Source organism: Myotis myotis, unplaced genomic scaffold (genome assembly GCF_014108235.1).
Source record: "Myotis myotis isolate mMyoMyo1 unplaced genomic scaffold, mMyoMyo1.p scaffold_m19_p_4, whole genome shotgun sequence".
NCBI classification, from domain to species: Eukaryota; Metazoa; Chordata; class Mammalia; order Chiroptera; family Vespertilionidae; genus Myotis; species Myotis myotis.
In genome coordinates, this window is record NW_023416346.1 from 110923278 (window position 1) to 110945930 (window position 22653).

Genomic DNA, 22653 nt, shown 5'->3' on the forward strand with positions numbered 1-22653 from the left:
GGAGAATTGATGGTAGGTGGAACAAAAGTGAAAGCAGAGAGAAAGGATGGTGTTGAAGTCATGTGAGAAAGGGATAATAATGACTTGAAGTAGAGTGGAAATGATAGATGTGGTGAAAAATCATTTGATCCAAGATGTATTTTGAAAGTAGAGCTGATAGAACTTAAGATGGATGGGATGTGGAATGTGAGAGAAAGCAAAGAGTCAAGTATGACTTTGAAGTCTTTGGTTTGAGCAAATGGGGAGATGATAATGCCATTTATGGAGATGGGAAACACTTCAAAATGATTGTGGATGAGGATATATGCATGGAACAGAATAAGAGTTCCATTTTGGTATTATATTGATAGAGACAAATAGTATGAGTCAGAAATTATTCACCATTTACACTTGACAAATTCAAAATTTGGCTGAGCCTCTTGAGAATGAATATAAATTAATTCGTCAAAGGGTTTCCTAATAATCCATTTCTATGTACTATTGCTTCAGAAGGAATTTCCAAAATTTACGATTTAGGCTCAATGACCTAAAACGTAGTTCTCTAAATGATCATGGGAACAGATTGACTTTTCACCAGTGATTTCTCAAGGTCAGCTCAGAACTTAACAACATTATTATTGTCAGTAGGAAGTGACTTCCCCAGTGGTTACTGGAAGCAGCCCAGCCTTAGGATTGAAAGTCAAACAGCTGTTCAAGATGCTGTGTGGGCACTAAACTATCCTTTATAGCATCACAGATCTGCTAGCACACTGGACTCTGTTCTAGCCCATGCCCTTCAACTCCAAAGTTTAAAATATTTCCAAAAAAGAAAAAGTTTTTAAACACATTTCCCCCTAAACACTCAAAAATGTTTTCTCATTGAGTACAAATAAATTTTTAAAAATAATAATTCCAGGCTTGAAAAATGTCCATTTCTTTTTCAACTTTGCTTCAAATGGATTTAATTTCATTTATAAATGTGGGTCATGTTGTTGACTATCTGAGGTAATGGTTAGATATATCTGATAGTACAATCTCTTATCTTCACTTTTATTCAGAAGTAGATTGTGAAAATAAGATAAATGATTATATTGTCAAACTCATAGAAGCAGAGAGTAGCAAGGTGGTTGCAAGGGACTTGGGGGATGGGGAAATGTGGAGTTGCTGTTTAAATGATATGAAGTTTCAGTTATACAAAATGAGTAAGTTCTGGAGATCTGCTGTACAACATAGTGCTTATAGTTAATACTGTATTATATATGTAAAATTCATGTTGTGTTCTTAACACAATAAGAAAACAAAGATGGTTATGACCTTTCCTTTATAACCTATATGCCCCATTTTTATTATTTCTCTAATACAGCTATCTCAAATGATATGAAGGGAATCCTTTGTCCTTCTGGTTTTTTGTTCTGTTGCTGCTTCCTTCAAATTTCTTTCTACCCTCAATCCCTATGAATATGCCTTAGATTCTTAGAGACAAAATTCCTACTCCTCTGGTTAACTACATTTCTGGATCTTGCCCTTTTCCAAGATATTGGTTTCAAATTAATCCGGCATTGATTGTTCTTAAATCAGCATTTAGTAAATAAAATATTTCTGATGTATTTAATTCAGTAAATATGGTGACTCTTTAAATAAGGAAGTTCATTATGGTGACAGGATATATTTAGCAACTTTCTGATAAAAAATAAAACACCATGGGAAAGATATAGACAAAGTAGATATATTATGAAAACTAGAATGATAATATAGGATGACAACAGTATTAAACAATAACCAAATTGCAGATACGACTGTGTTAATGCCCTTGTCCTATGCCCACTCAGTAACCACTTGTTGAATGAATGGCACTGTTGGATCACTTTATTTTTAAAAATTATATATGTTTTTATTTATTTCAGAGAGAGGAAGGGAAGGGGAAAGAGAGATAGAAACATCAATGGTGAGAGAAAATCATCGGTTCTCAACCTGTGGGTCGCGACCCCTTTGGTGGTCGAACGGCCCTTTCACAGGGGTTGCCTAAGACCATCCTGCATATCAGATATTTACATTATGATTCATAACAGTAGCAACATTACAGTTATGAAGTAGCAATGAAAATAATTTTATGGTTGGGTCACAACATGAGGAACTGTATTTAAAGGGCCAGAAGGTTGAGAAACACTGAATCAAGGCCTCCCCTAGAGGAAAATTTACCCAGTGACTCAAAGGTTACACTCAGCCTCTGTATCTGTAACATAAGAATAGGCCCGGAATAAGAGATTTCACTTTTTTTCCAGATAGTATTATTTTTTCTCCAATAATTCATGACACCATTTTTTCACCCTTAAGCATGTTCTGCATCTGAATCAACCTGGCCCCATATAACAAATTCTGGTTTTCCAACTGGATGTTCTGTTATTTATTCAACAATATTAATTGAGTATCTACTATGTGCCAAGCTATGGCTATAAATTTTCTCATTAGTAAATATGCCTAGGAGAGACAGTCTCAAATTGCCACTGGGTAACAAGCCTGTGGCTAATTAATTGATCTAAATGTGTTGATTATAGAATATTCGAACTGGATTTCTGAACTTAGATAAGGTGTTTAGCAAATCCCCACATTTTACCAATGAGGATGACAAGGCTGGGGGAGATTTTATGACCTGTACTAGATTATGATGCCAGGTTTAGGCCCAGCCCAGACTTGAACTTCAGATCTTCTGCCACTCTGGCCAGTGCTGTTTTCACCCCTTCAGTCTACCTCCCAGGATAGTTCTGTAAAATTCTTCTAACTAATATGGAAATAAAGTGTAGTCATTCCAACAGCTTTTAGTCTGAATAACAGAAACATAGCCTTGCTACTCCAATGGGAATATAGGTAAAATTCTGCTTCATGAAAACTGTACATCATTGAAAGAGATCCATGTTTTAAAAAGCAAGGGCTTTCACATACATCCATGGTAAAGGACAAACTGTCTCCAGGTGAGAGCAGCACAGCTTTCCTCTCTGTAATGTCAGTACCTGTGCCCACAGCGCTCTTCTGCTTCTCTCTTCTATGAGGTACATCAAGCAAATCAGTACTCACCCTTTATCCCCTCTACACATGGTTCTAAGCTACTTCTATCTGTTATTAGGTATTTGTGGTAATATTCACCCTATTTTTTTCTTCAAGGAGGAGGGGTAGAAAAATCCCAAATAATCAATGGCTTGAGTCTTCTCTATTACTTTCAGGTTTTTAAAGTTTCTGATTTGCTTCATGGTCATTAGGATTTTCCATTTATGTGGCTCCAAATTATTATAATTCAGGGAACTTTTGTTTTTTGCTATCACTTTCATCCTGGCTTAAGAATTTCAAAATTTGGATTCTAAAGTGACAGATGAACTGATGGCCTTAGATAAATCCTAACTTATCTGTACTTCACTTTGCATTAGTAAAACATTCATAGTACATAAATATACTTTTATACAAACATACCCACTCAACCAAACTATTGACTCCCCAAGGACAAAGATCATGTCCCTATATCTTCTCTACCTTAAACATAACAGATAGAAAGTAAACATTTTGAATGAATTAATCAGCTTGCAGTCAAGTCAACCTGTAGGTTAGTATTTTTGATGTATAAATACTATCCATCAGATAATTTAACCTTCAGAATAAATGGGTTGACCTTGCCTTGGGATATACTGCTAGTGTAATTTTGTAGTACATGATTTATGTAAGTTTATTTTGTGAAGATTAAGTTGAAGGAAAAATATCAATTAATATACCTAATCTTTTCTTAGTTTTAAGGCAAAATATTTCACAGAGATGCTCTAAATCTTTAGTAGTTGCTTTTAATTCTTCCACATCACTATTTCAGACCCTGGTTGTCTTGGAAAGGGGGAAAGGAAGTTATGGGGAAGAGGGTGGATTCTAAAGGAAATAATTTTATCTGTTCAAAAGATTCAGGAAGTAAATATCTTAACATTTGGATACTGACATCTAAATAGTCTAAGGATGTATTTTGTATGTGTATGGGAGAAGGGCTCTATATATGATAACTTTTTACATCTGCAAATAATTGAACCAACTTATTTGATTTAAAACATTAATCATAATCTGTGAAACAAAATCAATATTGTGTATGAGTATTAATTTTTCAAATGCTATTCAAATCCACAGACTTTCATTGAAAGACAATACACTTATCAAAGAGTCAAGGCTCTTAACATTGAAAGTTCTTGCTCTTGTTTTAAAATGTCTCCATTTCCTCCCTTTTAAAATGCAATAAACTGTTAGTACAGGCAATTTATGGTAAGCTGATTAGGTATTGAAAATTTGACTTTTCATTATTTCACTGTAAGGCAGAATTTTCATGGATTGCTTGTTTGTTGTTTTTTTTGTTTTGCCATTGTTTTTACTAAAGAAGGCTATCTCTTTTAAACTCCATGCTATATGGCCCACTGATGCCCAGTGTTTGGTGCATAGTATGTGCTCAAAATATGTTACATGAATAAATGGAAGATTATCTTTCATGTAACTTTATTTAAAAGTTACATGTTTATATTTTTTCCACACAATAAGAAACATTACCATTTTCTTTATCTTCTCATTTTCTTCAACCGTTTCTCACTTTGAGGGAGACTGTTTTTTACCCGTTTTTGTATTTTATCTAAATTTTCCCAAATTCTGAATATATAAAGGGTGTCCCAAAATTCACACAAGAAGTTATTTTGATAGAAAACACAGGTTTACAATTAAAAATTGTAAATTTTCTATTGATTCATAAAGTGTACAGTATAGGGTTATGTATGGAATAGCATATCAGGCAAAATATCCACAACGTGTCACTGTTTGGTGCAGATTTTGGGCTGGAGGCATCATCGGACCATTCTTCTTCGAAAATGCGGCTGCTCAGGCAATAACAGTTAATGGTGCTCGCTATCACAACATGATAATCCAGCTTTTTGTGCCTAAATTGCAAGATATGGATGTGGATGACATGTGGTTTCAACAAGATGGTGCCACATGCCATACATCCTGAGAAACAATTCAACTACTGCATGAGTCATTTCCTGGTCGTGTAATTTCCCGTTTTGGTGATCAGAATTGGCCGCCTAGGTCAAGCAATTTAACGCTGTTGGACTTTTTTCTTTGGGGTTTTTTTGAAGTCTAAGGTTCATGCCAACAAGCCCAGGACCACCCATGCCTTGAAGGAGGAAATTGAGTGCTGTATCAACAAAATTCAGCCACATTTATGCAAAACAGTCATGGAAAATTTCAACAAAAGAGTGTATATGTTCCAGCAAAGCTGTGGAGGCCATTTACCCGATATGCTATTCCGTACATAACCCTATACTGTGTACATTATGAATCAATAAAAGATTTACAATTTTTAATTATAAACCTGTGTTTTCTATCAAAATTACTTCTTGCGTGAATTTTGGGACACCCTTTAGTCACGAAACCTCTTTCATCCACTTTCTTTTCTTAATTTCAGGCAGTGATGTGAAAATAATGATACTCATGTCTTTGTAATGACAGAACTTCCTTTGTCTTTTCCTTAGACTCATTTTAATCCTCAGTGATTCATGTTTAAGAAATGAACTCTGCAGCTGTGGTGGAACTAAACCCTTGGCAACAACTTGAGGGGCAAACAAGTGTTCTCTCACAATGGACTAATGGTCCTTATCCTGGAATTGTTTGCTGTTCAGTTTGAATAATGGAAATGTGTCATCAAACAGTGTCTTGGTGTGTTTTTTTTTTTTCCAGTTTGACAGGACCTTTAAGATACATTTCCTGATTTTACAGACCTTGCTCCAACAATTATTTCCACTTTCTCCTGTCTAAGTCATTAGCATATCTCTCCACTATGGTAACCAACTGTCCTGGTTTCAGCAATGAAAGTCCCACATTACAAAATACACCTCAGTGAGCCCGTCAGAGAAAGATAAGTATCACACAATCTCACTCATATGTAGAATCTAATGAACCAAATAAACTGATGAACAAAAATAGAACCAGAGACACAGAAGCATGAACAGACTGTGGAACCTCAAAGGGAAGGCAGGGGAGGGTGGGTGGGTGAGAAGAGATCAACCAATGAACTTTGTATGCGTATATGCATAACCCATGGACACATACAATGGGGTGGTGAGGGCTTGTGGGTGGAGGAGGCATGGGAGCAGGTTTGAAGAGGTTAATGGGGAGGGGGGGGGGATCTATGTAATACTTTCAACAATAAAGATTTTTTTAAAACGAAAAAAAAAAAAAAAAAAAGTAACTCGGTACCTGGCAAACCAGGATGGTTGATTATCCTATCCCTATCTCTCATCTTTCGGTCTATGTTCAAACCATTTCTATCCTTAAAAGAACATATCTTTCCCTTTACTTGTGATCCTCTTCCTGTCCTATCTTTTTCTTTGCACTCTCAAAATAAAGGATATAGCAAAAATAGTTTTTATTTGAAATACCTGCTCCTCCTTCTCTCATTCTCTCCTCAACTAAACCTACTTCTGAGGCTACTGCCCTCCACTAAAATTGCTCTTACCAAGTCCCATGTACAATTTTCAGGGCTGATTTTGCTTTATCTCTGCATGTCATGATTGGACACTGTTGATTACTTTGTTCCTCTCAAACTCTCACTCTCCCTTCAATAGTCCTAAACTCCTCATTTCCCCCAATCTTCCAACTATCCATTCCTTTTTGGCCTTTCATGGGATCCAATTCCTCTGTCTACCTATTAAGTTTTTATATTCTCCAGAATTTTCTTTTCAGCCCACTCCACTAACTGAGAAATGTTATCTACTTATGTCATTTTAATCCTAGCCTATATTCATAATCATAGACACTCAATGGATATTATCTTAGTGACAGACTGGCTTTTAAATCTCCTTTCTTCTTCCTAAATATGTGACATATTTATTTCCTTTTTGAATGCATATTACCTCTTTGAGCTGAGCATATCATACCCCCTTATGCTCTATAGATGCCCCCTCATATTAATGTTGCGTTTTTAATAGTCATCTTTATTAATTTGATCCTGAATGTACATATGAGGTGTTCTGGACCAGAGACAGTTTTCTTTTAATTACTTAACAGTAAATAGCATCACCACTCTCCTACCTCTGCCCAAGTCTTAAACTTAGGGAAACATGATGAGAGCTAATAAAATTTTTTCTTAATTGGTGTCTGGGTGCTCCATAGGTGAGAGACCAGAAAAAAAATGATTTTTTTTCTCTGCTTATAAAGGAGGAGGCAGTTTGAAAACATAATAGACCTGAGTCCTAACTCCAACTTCTCCAGGAGCCAGCTAGCCCCATGTTTCTCAGGTCTTAAAACCTGGAACTATCTCCAAGGTCTGGACTTTTTTTAATATAAATTTCTAGAGGGGTAACCACTCCAGTCTTTCTGACAACTTGAAGCTTAACCTAGGCACCTACTCTGGGCTATGATCATTTGGCCCTCTTGGACCAGAGAAATTAATTAGACAAATTACTACAGATCTAATTCCCATGGTTTGGGAAGTTTCTCAGGAGGCTAGAACTTTTTATTGGTGTACTGAAAAATCCAGGAGAGTTTATTTTCTCATATTTAGTTTCATTGCACTCAGCATTCACTCTTCTACTCAACTAGAACCTAGGGAGTCATCCTTTCTCCTTCCTCTCTCTTATCTCCTGTATCTATTTAGGCACCAAATTCTCACTCACACCTCTACTCTCTAAATATTTCCCTGCTCTATCTCTGTCAGTTTTTTTTTTTTCTGATACCATTGCCCTGGGTCAGATCTTCATATATTTCACTGAATTCTTACAATTGCCTCCTAACTCGTCTCTCTGATTTTATATCTGCCCTTCTCAAATACATACTCTGTATTAGTGTCAGAGAAATTTACCCAAAACACACATATTCCCATGCCACTCCCCTGTTCAAATCCTTTCAAATGTTTCTAGTTACTTATGACACACCACCTAGGTTTCTTAGCAAAGTATATATGGTCATAGGTTGAGCTTCAAATTCTGACTTAAAGTTCTAATATGTTGCAAGATGACAGTGTCCTGCTTCATCTCTGGACATGTCCTCTCTTTATACTTTGTGTTCTAGAACACTGGCCTACTTAGATAAATGTATATGCCACACTGTATTATATCCTCTGTCTTCATACCTGCATTTTTGTCTTCTTTTCTTCCTCTTTCTCTGACCTGCTCTTTCCTGGCTAGCTCATGTTCATGCTTTAGAATTCTTTGTGAATACTATCTTCTCTAGCAAGCCTTTCCCAATGTCCTTGCCCATATAGGGCAAGCCTATCACACTTTCCAAATTGTATTGAAATAATTTAAGGTTTGACTCTTCTATTATATAAGTTCTTAAATGGGAAGGGGGCTTTTTGATATTCAACTTTCTATTTCTAGTCTCTAGCACAACCACTGAAATGTAGTAGTTCAATAAAGGGAGCCATTACAAATTTTGTAATTAGTAATGTCAGTATTAGTTGCCTCTTGTCAAGTCCAAATGGAGAGACTGGGAAAAATAATAATTTTCTTGAAGTTGGGAAAATTATATAGATGAGAAAACACAGGAATAAAAGAACTGTATACACACACACCAATTTCAAATGAAATTTTAGAGGGAGAATCAGACTTATCTATAAGCAGAGTAAATAACCCACCTATTCTATATGATTTCAAGAGTGCAAGAATATCCCACTATCCAGAAATTATAGCTCCATGCACAAGCTGAATTCTAATATTTCACTTAAAGAATTTCATTATTTTGGCTCAAACATCTTGCCTCTCCTCTACTGAATTGTAAAGTATCATTTGCAAAGTATCAGACTCAGAATTCCTTTAAATGGTGAACACCATTAAGATTTTATTTATAAGTGTCATATAATACAGTTCTAGAGAACTCCTATAACATAATATATCTGAAGTTTAAAGGACCTGATAATTTTTCTCCTAGTAACAGAAAAGGGCTTAAATTCATTAGGCATCACTACTAAAATAGGATTGAGTTTTTTAAAGGAATGAATAATTAAGCCCTAGATCAGGGCAGCTATAATTACTATGGTTTTTACACTCATCTATTAGCATTTATGTGGTACTTTATATTTTCATTAACATCTTCACATCTGAAATTGTAGAATCTGGGTCAATAACTATCTTCGATGGTTTCATAATATCTGTTAGTTTATCCTAACCTTACATGATATCTCACAACCCTTAGCACTCAATTATATATGAATTTTATTGTTTTCACTTTTTTTTTCTAGTGTGTTAGCTTTCTCCCTTTTTTTGGTCCTGAAATTTCTTGAAGGCAGAAACTATGCATTTTGCTTTTCTTTTAACCCCTGTAACAAGGAAGATTGCACATTAAATATTAAAGTTGATAACTAGCCTAGCTGACCTCAAGAAACCTATTTTAAGTCTGCCCATTTGTAGAAAATTGTTCCTATAATTCCTATCACCAGTATATCTCAATACATTTCTACCAGTCTCAAAGAAGTTACAATGAATAATGCAATAGGTATGTTTTTAAGCATTGAGTTTTTTCCCTTAGTACTGTTAATATATTGTTTTATTTATTGTCTAACATTTTGGTAAAATTAATGGCAATCATGAATTGGACTGGTTGTATACAGTAGGTCCTCGGGTTATGTTGGAGATCCATTCCTACAGCGCGACGTAACGCAATTTTCGCCGTAAGTCGGAACCCACCTACATAAGCACCTACGGCACTCACATGGAGAACTTACACAGCAGTAATGAAGTGAAACCACAAAAAAATTTAAAAGAAAGATAACAATTCCTGACCTTTACTTGTGGTAAATAAATAATAAAAAATATAAAGCACATATGTACATATGTCGAAATGATGGAACTATATATATATATATATATATATATATATATAGTTGTTATAGTTATAGTTATAGTTATAGTTATAGTTATAGTTATAGTTATAGTTATAGTTATAGTTATAGTTATAGTTATAGTTATCATATATATATGATGGTGACATAACCACGAAACAACATATGTAACCCGAGGACTGTCTGTATTTCAGTACAGCCTAAGTTCTTCTAAATGGTTCTTCAATACATTTTTATTGATTTCAGAGAGGAAGAGAGAGGGAGAGAGAGATAGAATCATCAATGATGAGGGAAAATCATTGATGGGCTGCCTCCTGCATGCCCCCAACTGGGGATTGGGCTCACAATTCAGACATGTGCCTTCACTGGGAATCAAAGCTGTGACCACTTGGTTCCTGGGTCAATGCTCAATCCCCAAGCCACCCCTGCCGGGCCCAAATGGCTCTTAAGGATTTCAATTATGTTCTGGATAACTTTTCTTTTGGATATGTACAAGTTTTCATTAGCCCTGTTAGGATTTTGCAAAATATATCTTGTGATTTTACCTCTAGATTTTAAGTTTAGGAGTCAGGTTATATAAATAAATCACTTTTATCTTAATGAAAGGGCATTAACATATCTTGAAAGCTTTCCCATTCTCTCCAGAAAAGTTTACAAACACAGTTGTTTCCTGATTAACAGAAAGATCCATATATCCTTTTTCACTTTATAACTATATGTTTATAAATAAAAGACATAGAAATTGACCTGGGAATTTTATAACCAAGTTCTGAACACCCAGGATTAATTTTGAGAATAATGTCACAAGCCAAATAAGCATTTCTTTTTATTTCATTTCACAGGCCTTCAAGAGGGAATTGAAAACGAAAGAACCTGTAATTATGAGTACTCTTGAGACTGTACGAATATTTCTGACAGAGCAGCCTTTGGAAGGACTAGAGAAACTCTACCAGGAGCCCAGAGGTAATTGAATGTGGAACTGTAATAACATATTGATAGAAGGATCAGTGGTGACTGAGTAGTCCATCCATTCTGGCTGCCAGGGTTTGGATTGCTCTCACACTTTCTAGGTTAAATAGAATTGATTCAAATTGCACATAGATGTTGAAAAAGAATAAGGAATTTTAAACCATCATGCATAAATCTGTTTGCACATTCATAAGTAAGCATTAAAAGAGATTAGTAGTCAGCTATTGAAACATTTAGAAAATAATAAACAAAAGAGATTATCTGTAAGGAGGAATTCTATTGTTACAAAGATCCAAGTTAATTTACAATTTAAGAGCTTGACTGAAAGTAAATTAGAGTTTGTGGTTTGCATCCTAACATTTTCTCCTCAATAGCTTAAATGAATCTTGGATTATCTGATTAATAAAAGGTAGAACAAATTCACTCAGGAAGACAGACTTGAGATGTGTTGGATTAGATCGGAATTTATGCAAAAGTGCAAAAAAACCATTAATCTGTAGGTTGGCCTCTTGTTAAGCTGTACTCCCTTTCTTCTAGTATGACCTTACCAATAATGTTTAAAAAAACAACACACAAATAATAGTAGATCCAGAGACAAAGAAACACTGAACAGACCTGCAACCTCAGAGAGAAGGCAGGGGAGGGGGAAGGTGATAAGAGATCAACCAAAGGACTTGTTTGCATGCATGCATATTAGCATAACCAATGGACTCTGACACTGGGGCGGTGGGGGCTTGTCCTGGGTGGGGGGCATGGTGGGGGGGGTGTCAATCAGGGAAAAAGGAGACATATGTAATACTTTAAACAGTAGTAAAAGAAAAAAAATGAATGTGCCCTAAAACCTTGTCGTATTACCAATTTAGAGCTGCCTCCTGAAGAAAAAGCCCAGAATGTCACAAGGCTCCTACGAAAGCAAGCTGAGGAGGTCAACACTGAGTGGGAAAAATTGAACCTGCACTCTGCTGACTGGCAGAGAAAACTCGATGAGGCCCTCGGAAGACTCCAGGAACTTCAGGAGGCCACAGATGAGCTAGACCTCAAACTACGTCAAGCTGAGGTGATCAAGGGATCCTGGCAGCCCGTGGGTGATCTGCTCATTGACTCTCTTCAGGATCACCTGGAAAAAGTCAAGGTACCATCTACTACTTCGGGGCCCTTTGAGAGACTCAAAAGAGGTTCTCATCTGAATTCTAGTGCAGGGTTTTCTTCTTATAAGGTTAAAAATAGGGCCTGTGGGCATTAGAAATCAGTCCATCTTTCATAGGTTCAGTCTTCTTGCATATGATATTTTCTTTAAGAGAAGATAGTGATCTAATCATCTGTCTGTCTTCAGTACTATACTAGTAAAATGAAAAATTTAAAAGTTACAGGCCAAAAAAATATTTTAATTTAATCAGGAAACTCATTTAAGTGTTTGTAATAAAATGGTCTAATGTACGCGCACGCGCACGCGTGTGTGTGTGTGTGTGTGTGTGTGTTCTTTGTAGTATTTAGTACCAGAGTAGGAAAATAGACAAAACTTAATCAAGAGCCAGGAGTCTAGGTGTTTGACCATTTGCTAATGAAATTATGTGACTTGGGTGAGGTTATGATACTGTTATGGCTGTTAGCATTGTCGTTCTCTTAGAAGGCAAAGTATATTCTATAATTTGGAGTTGTATTAGTCCACTGTAGATATTAGATGTCATTATATATTTGGAATACTTTTAAAATTAAATTTACTGATATAACATTGGTTATTACATTAACTTTTAGGTGCACAACTTTATAATATGACATCTGTATACTCTATCATGTGCTCACCACCCAAAGTGTAGTCCCTTCCTGTCACCATATAGTTGACCCCCTTTACCCTCTTTATCCTCTCCACCCTCTTTCCCCTCTGGTAACCACCATACTGTTGTGTCTGGAATACTATCCATGAGACCAAAGTTACATTCCCTTATGGCATGAAGTTGATAAAAATATTTATAAAGAAAGAATATACATATTTAGAAGTATCATTGTGAAAAGTAGCAACTTGAAACATGTTTTGTTTACTCATCTAGTGTCAAAACCAACAAATGTCCTCCCAAATTCAAATTAAGTGAATTCTCACCTGCACTTGGCAAGTCTGCCAGCACCCTCATTCTGGAAGATCTTTTCTCCCTTGCCTTTCATGGCACTGTTCATCCACATTCTTTTTCTTCCTTTATTTTCCTTAATTTGGAAACTCTACCTGGCCTTCAAATATTGGTGTGTCCAAATTTCTAACTTTAGCTCAATTCTCTTTTTATTGTATAAATGCTCCCAGTTTGAAATGGCATGGATGGTGACAAATCTGAAGTTATAGTCTGGATCTTTTTTCTGATCTCCTAACCCATACTCCATTAGAATAAAAATACAGCCACACTGAAATCAAGTTCATTCATTCTTCTATCCCTTCATCTATCCCCTACTGCTTTCCCCTTTTACCTGACCTTTCTTCCATGTTTCATATTTCAGCTAACGGATCATGATCCAACAAATTGCTCAGGCTATAAACTTGAAATCCATCCTTAAATCTGTCTACATTTTCAGTGACTGCACTTGATTGTTCATTTTATCTCAAAATACCTCTTTTATATTTTCTCTCCTCTTTTTCCACCATGCCATGTTCTAACCCCCAGTATCTGTAACTCAGATTGTTGTATTCTGCACCTTAAAAAGTCCATTCCCCAGTCATTGTACCTGCCATATCAGAAACACTATATTTGAAATATTTGGTAAATACATGAACAGTTTATTTATTGATATTCCTGCATTAGTCATCCTCTTACAACTCTAATCCAAACTCCTTGCAGGAGACTGCCTGCCTGAGAATGAAGAGGGCAAGTGGCCCTTTTCTTGCTAGCCCTGGCTTCAGTTCCTGACTGTTGCTCCCACCCTCCACGTTATTCAGTTCACTCTGACTGTACCTAAATAAAACATCTTTTTTTTATATATAACTCTACCTTCGCAAATGCTCTTCTTTCTGCCTGGATCACCCCATCTTATCTGCCTGATGAACTTCCATTTTAGTCTTCAAGGCCCAACTGAAATGGCACCTGTCTGGAGTTTTCCCTGAGTGTCTCCCACCTCCAATTCCCACCAAACAGAATAAGCTGCTCTCAATTCTGTGCTTTCATAGATCACCACACATGTTTAAATTGTCACACTTAAATTTCCCATATACTGTACCAAGTCACTTATGTATTCCTTTTTCTCCCAGAGATAGTGAGGTTCCTAGGAACAAGGATAATGCTGTATATCTTTGAATCCCAAGCCACATATTAGGACTCTAATTCAGCTTCATTCTTTCACTCAACAGTTGTTTATAAGCCACTATCCAATGTGCTATACATTAGTTATGAATGAAACAGACTTTGATCTTTGCCCTCATGAAGCCTATAGTACAGTGGTTCTCAACCTGTGGGTCCTAACCCCTTTGAGGTCGAATGACCCTTTCACAGGGGTCGCCTAAGACCATTGGAAAATACATATATAATTACATATTGTTTTTGTGATTAATCACAATGCTTTAATTATGTTCAATTTGTAACAATGAAAATACATCCTGCATATCAGATATTTACATTACAATTCATAAGAGTAGAAAAATTACAGTTATGAAGTAGCAACGAAAATAATTTTATGGTTGGGGGTCACCACAACATGAGGAACTGTATTAAAGGGTCGCGACATTAGGAAGGTTGAGAACCATTGGTCTATTCCATGCTATGGAATATGGATGTCTCTGGATCTATTTGCTTATCAGTTTATTTTGTTAATTAGATTCCACATATGAGTGAGATCATGTAATACTTGTCTTTCTCTGACTGGCTTATTTCACATAGCATAATAATCTCAGGTCCCTCCATGCTGTCTCAAAGGGTAAAAGATGAGACCTTCATTTTTATAGCTGCATAGGAACTGTATTAAAGGGTCACGGCATTAGGAAGGTTGAGAACCACTGCTATAGTATAATACTGATTTGATTAGCTTTTCATTAAAATAATAGTTGAAGCCTGGCTGGCCTGGCTCAGTGGTTGAGTGTCAACCTATGAACCAGGAGGTCACAGTTTTATTCCTGGTCAGGGCACATGCCCAAGTTGCCAGGCTCGGTCCCCGGTGGGGGACTTGCAGGAGGTGGCCAATCAATGATTCTCTCATCATTGATGTTCCCATCTCTCTCTCTCTCCCTCTCCCTTCTTCTCTGAAATCAATAAAAATATATTTTTAAATAATAGTTGAAGATTTTTAAAAAATTAAAATTTGACTCTATAACTTCTAAAACCTCTCACACCCCAACATTCTATTACCCTATGTCTAACATTTAAAGCAATGATTAACATTGGTGTCTACATGAAAATTAAAATAATGTTTGGAAGTATATTTGTTCAGCATTAAAAATAGTATTTTTATCCAAACATATAGGATCTAAGTTTTTAAAAATTACCCCCCAAAAATAAATAAGTTTAGGAGAATGTCTCAAAAGAACTAAATTAGTTGATAAATCAATTAATGCCTGAATATATAGGCTATAGAACAGACATGTGGGATTTATTTTTAGCCATATCTGTCACACAGAAGCACTTGTAGGATATTGAGTATAGATGGATAATGTATGCAGCATGATTTAATAGCAAAAACCCACAACAACTAAAAACTACAATAGAAGTGCTTAAATATCAGCTGGCCCTTACCCAGCCCCACTTGCAGTTTTCCTTTCATTTCTCCTCTCTTACCTGTTCTTGATCCTAAGACCAAATTCATTTCTCATTCAGGGGTGGGGAACCTTGTTTCTGCCAAGGGCCACTGAATATTTAAAACACCATTTGCGGGCCATACAAAATTAGCAACTTAAAAATTAGCCTGCTATATTTGGTCAAACATTTAATTAACTTACCCCTAATGCCTTGGCAGGGCCAGGCCAAATGATTTTGTGGGCCTTACACAGCCTTCAGGCTGGATGTTCCCCACTTCTGCCCTAATTGGTAAGATTCTCATTCTGATTCCAATAATTACAAAACATATATATTAAATATTCCTTTAAATGGAATACATCTCAACAGTTTTGTGTTTCGCAGACATACATACACTTAAGTTATAATACCTATCAGAATATTTATGTACTGGTCCTAATAGATGTGATTATTTTGGTTTCCAAACCAGTATTTTATAAGTATTTAATGTATATTTTAAACTTATGGATTACATGGATTCATATATATTTATTTCCTTTCAGTAGCTCCTCTTCATTTCGCAGTGGAAATAAAATAAATCTGTTTTTTTCTGTTGCATTTCAACAGTACCATACTCTGAAGCTTTGGTAGTGGTAGTTTTTAAGGGGTGAATTTGATTAAAACTTACTTTGAAAAGAAATAGAAGCATTTAAAACCACTGTTCCTGTTTTTCTACTCAGCAATTTAAGGCCTGGAAGCTCCACACTGTAGGGAACTCCAAACTAATAGCTAGGCATGGAGCCAGAAAAACATTTTACATATCCATCATGGTTCAGTTCTATCACCCCTAGTGACTCTATCATAATATCCACCTCCATTCTGATCTCATTTGTTAAAGCAATAACTATGGAATGTATGTTTCTGTAGGATGTGGTGTTATATCATTGCCATTAGTAAATGTGGCTTTTGGGTTTCAGAGAATGGATAAAACAACAACTAAGTCCTGGGACACTGTGGGAATGCGATTATTGCTAGCTAATCATCTATAGGACAGTATACATACAGTAAATTAAGAGAAATATATATATATATATATATATTAATATTAACTAAGAGAACCTCAGCCATCCAAATATAGCTTCCATAGGAATAACCACTAGAATAAAGTTTAAATTTTATATGCCTCTTTATTTTTAAAATTCATGATTTATACTACTTACCAAATATTTTTTAAAATATTTTAAATATATTTTATTGATTCTTTTACAGAGAGGAAGGGAGAGGGATAGAGAGTTAGAAACATCGATGAGAGAGAAACATCAATCTGCTACCTCCTGCACACTCCCTACTGGGGATGTGTCTGCAACCAAGGTACATGCCCTTGACCGGAATCGAACCTGAGACCCTTGAGTCCGCAGGCTGACGCTCTATCCACTGAGCCAAACCGGTCAGGGCTCAAATATTTTAAGGACAGAATCATGATCTCTCTCACTATACTGGAAATAATACCAATGCTTATGTGACTACACAAATATTCTTACTTTCCTTGTAGTAATGGGGAATCTGAATAGCTCCTTGAATTGTGAAGTGCTCTACATAGTTCTATAAAAGGAATATAGACAGGTTTTAATAAAGTAGAATCACTTCTGAACCTAAAGTTTACCTATTATAGTTTTGTTCTTCAGAATAATTCCTGTGTGAAACAGTTTGTGTGAGTTGTTGTTTTTCCATGTTTTCTTTCTGTTCTAATCTAACAGGGTTTCTTTACACAAAAAGTGGTACATCATTCTTGAGCCAAGAATATTTCACTGCCTTTAGTTGGCCTGTTGACTTGAAACACAGTTTTTCTGCACACCATACTGGAATATGCAAAGTTGTTATACTATATAGTTACGTTTTATGTTCTCTATCAGACTTTTACCTTACATATTTTTATGAATATCTTTCCTTATGGAAAGACCTTTTTAAAAAATGTATTTTTATTGATTTTAAACAGAGAGGAAGAGAGAGAGAGAGAGAGAGAGAGAGAGAGAGAGAGAGAGAGAGAGAGAGAAACATCAAAGAGAAAGAAACATCCATCAGCTGCCTCCTGCATGCCCCCTACTGGGGATTGAGCTCACAACCCTGGCATGTGCCCTAATCCTAGAATGGAACGGTGACCTCCTGGTTTATGAGCCAGTGCTCAACCATTGAGCCACACTGGCTGGCCTTAACTTACAATTTTTACTGTGAATGTCACAGACAGGGATTCTGTAAGTTTTGCCCTAAAGTTATTACAATGAAATATTTTGATTAGACCTTTTTAGAATTATAATTGGGGATAATGTAATCATATGTGTAGTAGACTAGGGACTGGTGAAACCACCATGCTATTCTAATTTATTTATGTTGAACATTTATATGTAAAAATTTAAGAAGAGACTTGGCAAATGTATCTTTTCAGGCCTACCATCCTAAGTCCCTGTGGCTTGGTTTAATCTGAGAAATTTATCAAAAGAATGCTGTCTCCAAATTTGACAATGAGAAAACCAATTATGTTTCCTTCTGATAGACAATGTGAAACATGATGTAACATATTAGAATGTTATCTTCACTTTGGCAAGCAGGAAACTTTCAACCATGTACACACAACTGTTTTTGTCATCTTAACCCTCATTCTAATATTTTAATATTTTATTAATTTTGTTATATGCATCATTATATGAGCCAACCTTAAATGATTTCTTATATATGAGTTTTATAAGAAAGTTTATAATTCTTTCTTATAGAATAGGGGATGCATGGTTAGACAGAACCATTACAAACAGAGCAGCCCTAAGAATGATTCAAAATATGTAAGCACTCCCAACGCTGAACAAAAGAATGACATCTCCATAATGAATGAATTGTACTGCCCTTAGTAGGAAGAAGAAAGTTTACTAATATTTTGTTCATTGTTATTAACCAGAAATGAATTGTTCTGTGGAGGCTTCTGTTCTTGTTTATATACAAACGAGAGGCCCAGTGCACAAATTTTTGTGCACTCTGGGGGGTCCCTCAGCCCGGCCTATGCCCTCTTGCAGTCTGGGACCCCTCGGAGGATGTCTACCTGCTGGCTTAGGCCCACTCCCTGGGGGATCAGGCCCAAGCTGGCAGTCAGACATCACTCTGGCAGCCCGGCAGCCCTTGGGGAATGTCCACTTGCCAGCAGGGAGCAGGCCTAAGCTGCAGTCGGACATCCTTAGCACTGCTGAGGAGGTGGGAGAGGCTCCCACCACCACCGCTGTACTGGCAGCCATCAGCCTGGCTTGTGACTGAGCAGAGCTCCCCCTGTGGGAGTGCACTGACCACCAGGAGGCAGTTCCTACATTGAGTGTCTGACCCCTGGTGGTCAGTGTGTGTCATAGTTACCAGTCATTCGCAGTCATTCTGCTGTTAGGGTCAGTTTGCATATTACCCTTTTATTATATAGGATAGAGGCCTGGTGCATGGGTGGGGGCCGGCTGGTTTGCCCTGAAGGGTGTCCCAGATCAGGGTGGGGGTCCCACTGGGGTGCCTGGCCAGCCTGGGTGAGGGGCTGATGGGTGTTTGCAGGCTGGTCACACCCCCTTCAGGGTGGGGGTCTCCACTGGGGTGCCTGGCCAGCCTGGGTCAGGGGCTGATGGCTGTTTGCAGCTGGTCACACTCCCTTCAGGGTGGGGGTCCCACTGGGGTGCCTGGCCAGCCTGGGTGAGTGGCTGATGGCTGTTTGAAGGCTGGTCACACCCCCTTGGAGGTTTGGCCATCCTGGGTGAGGGGCTGATGGCTGTTTACAGGCTGGCCACACCCCCTTTAGGGTGGGGGGGTCCCACTGGGGTGCCTGGCCAGTCTGAATGAGGGGCTGAGGGCCATTTTCAGGCTGGCCAAGCCCCCCTGGTGACGGAAGCTCCCAGCCTCTCCTTTTTTTCTTTTTCTTTTTTTATTCTGGGATTTATTTACCTTCTATAATTGAAACTTTGTAGCCTTGAGAGGAGCTCAGAGCAGGCCAGGGCGGGCAGGAGGGAAGCTTGGCTTCCTCCATCACCAGGGGCAACCCACTCCTGCTCGCTCCAGCTCCATGGCCACAGCTGGCTGAAAGCAGGTATCTGGGGTTTATTTACCTTCTATAATTGAAACTTTGTTGCTTTGAGTAGAGCTCAGAGCCGGCTGCGGCAGCTGGGAAGCTTGGCTTCCTCCATCATTGGGGCAACCAAGCATCCTGCTTGCTCCAGCTCCGTGGCTGCCGGCTGCCATCTTGGTTGGGTTAATTTGTATATAGTCACTCTGATTGGCTGGTGGGTGTGGCTTAAGGCATAGCAAAGGTACAGTCAATTTTCATGTTTGTCTTTTATTAGTGTAGATGCTATGTGTAGTCCAGCCGGTGTGGCTCAGTTGGTTGACTGTCAACCCATGAACCAGGAGGTCACAGTTTGTTTTCTGGTCAGGGCACATGCCCGAGTTTCGGGCTTGATCCCCAGTAGGGGCTGTGCAGGAGGGAACAGATCAATGATTCTCTCTCATCATTGATGTTTCTATCTCTCCCTCTCTCTTCCTATCTCTCTAAAATCAATAAAAACATATTTTTTTAAAACACAAAAGTTATGTGTATTATATAAGCCTTTGATCAAGAAGAAAATACAAACAAAAATATGCACTCTTTTATAAATATGGATTAAATATGGACCTAGTACCTGTCATATGGGGTAACCAGGGTTTTATTTAGTTTTCAAAACATGCAATTGTGATGCTTAAAAGCATGTGATTTGGCTTTTGATATCGGGAATGAGAAAGCATATTATAGTAAAGTCTCACATATAAGAATAGTATTTTTTTAAAAAAAAACAGAATGGTCATTGTTGGCTTTAATAGAACTTAGAAACTGAAGTAGGAACTAGTCATCTTAAAATTCCTGACCAAATTATTTGTTCAGTGTAAAATTAATTGTAAGTTAGTGTTGCCAGGATAGCTTATTACTTAGTTCCCATGTATTGTCTCTCATTACCTTCTTTGTTTATAAAGCTAAAGGCAAATTACTGAGGACAGCAATGTTGACTCATTTTCTTTACCCAAGGCCTCTGATTGTAGATAGCGATGTGTGCTTTAAAAGCCTCTACCTCAACTTAGGCAAATAGAACCTTCGTTTACCAGGCTATTCCCATCCTGCCTTTGAAACTTCTGAAAAGACAGTGCGGAGTAATTGTTTCAGACATCTGCTTAGCATACTTTGAAGTGCATATAAGTTCTTTTTCAGTTTCACTTGAACCCCAGCTGTCTTCACCAAAGTCTATAATCAATCTGAATTAAGTTGTCCTACTTCTCCTAATAAGTCTCTTATTAAGTTCTGCATCAGCCTCTTAGGGAGACTTAAAAGCTAATTCATGTAGAATTGCCATTTTCTACTAATTCATTTGTCAGCTCTCCAAACTCCAACAAAAACAATTGCAAAGACTATTAATTTGGCTCTTCATAAACAACTTATGTAAGTGTAGTATACATTGGAACCAAGCAAACGATTTAAAGCAGTGGGTGGGAGGAAATGAGTTAATAACATTCAACACCCTTTCCTTTTTACTGTTTTGAGATGCCTTCTGAATTCAAAGCGTAAGACCATTTACTTAATAACATCCCTCTATTTTACTTTCATAAATAAGGTAATTACTGAATGAACTTTGCTTAAAAATAGGAAGAGGCTTTAGAACAGTCAGAAAAGGGACATGTTCTTTTTATTATTGAACTTATTTTAATTTGGACTCTTTTGTATTCCTTTGATGGACTGTGATAAAAGAAGAAGCTGGAATTGGCTACCATTGTTATTGCATTAAATCAGAGTTGTACAGCTCTTCTTCTGGTCATGGGATATTTAGAAGGACATGGGTAATCAAAATGTTCAGCTAATGCGTTCATCTGACATTGTTCTAAAGAAGTATTTAATTAGATAATAAAATTTCTCCAAAGAATATCATTCTTCCTACTATTTGAAAGAAACCATATCAAAAACTGGCCCTTTAATATGCCAATCCTGTTTACTGAGGATTTACTCCAGAAGCTTTGTTTGTGGCTGGTAGTAATTATAATACTATTCCTCAAGAGTCATAGGTAATAAAAGGCTATTCAAAACAAAAACATTGGTAATATATCATCAGCATTAATGGATCTAAAAACTCAATCACTCATTAATTTATGATAAGTTTAAAACCTATACCCAAAAGAAGACTGATCTCATTATGGAGTGTGAATGTTTAATTTATTGCATGAGTAAAATTGTACTGGGGATTGTATTAATGCCATCTTAGTTTTCTTGGGAATATTATTGTTTAGCACCAAGCTGAGGAAACAAGAATTTTTATTAGCTTGTGTGTATGTGTGCATATGCCACATTAACTAGAAACAGTTCAAAATGTACGGGTTATTTATATAACTGAAATTCCCTCGAAAATGGAAGTACATAGCATATATATATATATATATATATATATATATATATATATATATATATATATATATATATATATATATATTTATTTATTTATTTTCCTTTGACATCTACCAAACTTGTAACAAGTTTAAAGTTCATAGTTGTGTTACTCTCCTACCATAAGCACAACAAGGAATGATTTAAGCACAAATAACCCAAGGAGTAGGCTCCTGCTGTGTTCCTGTCATGCTTGGCAATTACAATCTGCAAAATTACACAGTTAATATTGGCACCAATATTATACCTTACACAACCTTACATTAACTAAGTTAAGCAATCTCATTGAATAATTAGCAAACCAGTTTTCTGAGTATTATGGGAACAGATCTGCCTATGATACGAATGTAATCCTTGCATTTTAACAAGGCCTAAGAAAAGTAAACTTTTTCATAATATTTTAGTTATGTTTAACATTTACTGTGGATTTTTCTATCAACTGCACTTTCCAACAGCAGTGTTCCTCAAACTTTTCTATTTTAGTTCTCTTAATGGCCAAGGAGATGAAGCCTGGTATATTCTCCTTGCACCCATTTTTCCATGAGCCTGAAATTTTCCAGTTGTCTTTGTTTCTTGTTTTCTTTTTCAAATCTCACATCCATTTTATGACCTTCTCCACAGTGTATTTGTTGTGTTTTAATATGAAGACATTTTTCTCTAAAATCTGAAATTAACTGAATCCTCCAGTACATTGACCTCTGGGTATGTGAGCA

General features: G+C 36.7%; 1 protein-coding gene across 1 annotated transcript in view; it reads left to right on the forward strand.

The window, feature by feature from the left end:
- Positions 1-22653, forward strand: part of DMD (dystrophin) — a 1824373-nt gene that overhangs the window by 1412287 nt on the left and 389433 nt on the right. The window contains exons 56-57 of the mRNA XM_036304100.1: positions 10663-10783; positions 11653-11921. Of these exons, the coding sequence (XP_036159993.1) occupies positions 10663-10783; positions 11653-11921 (390 nt within the window). The remainder of the gene's footprint in view (positions 1-10662; positions 10784-11652; positions 11922-22653) is intronic.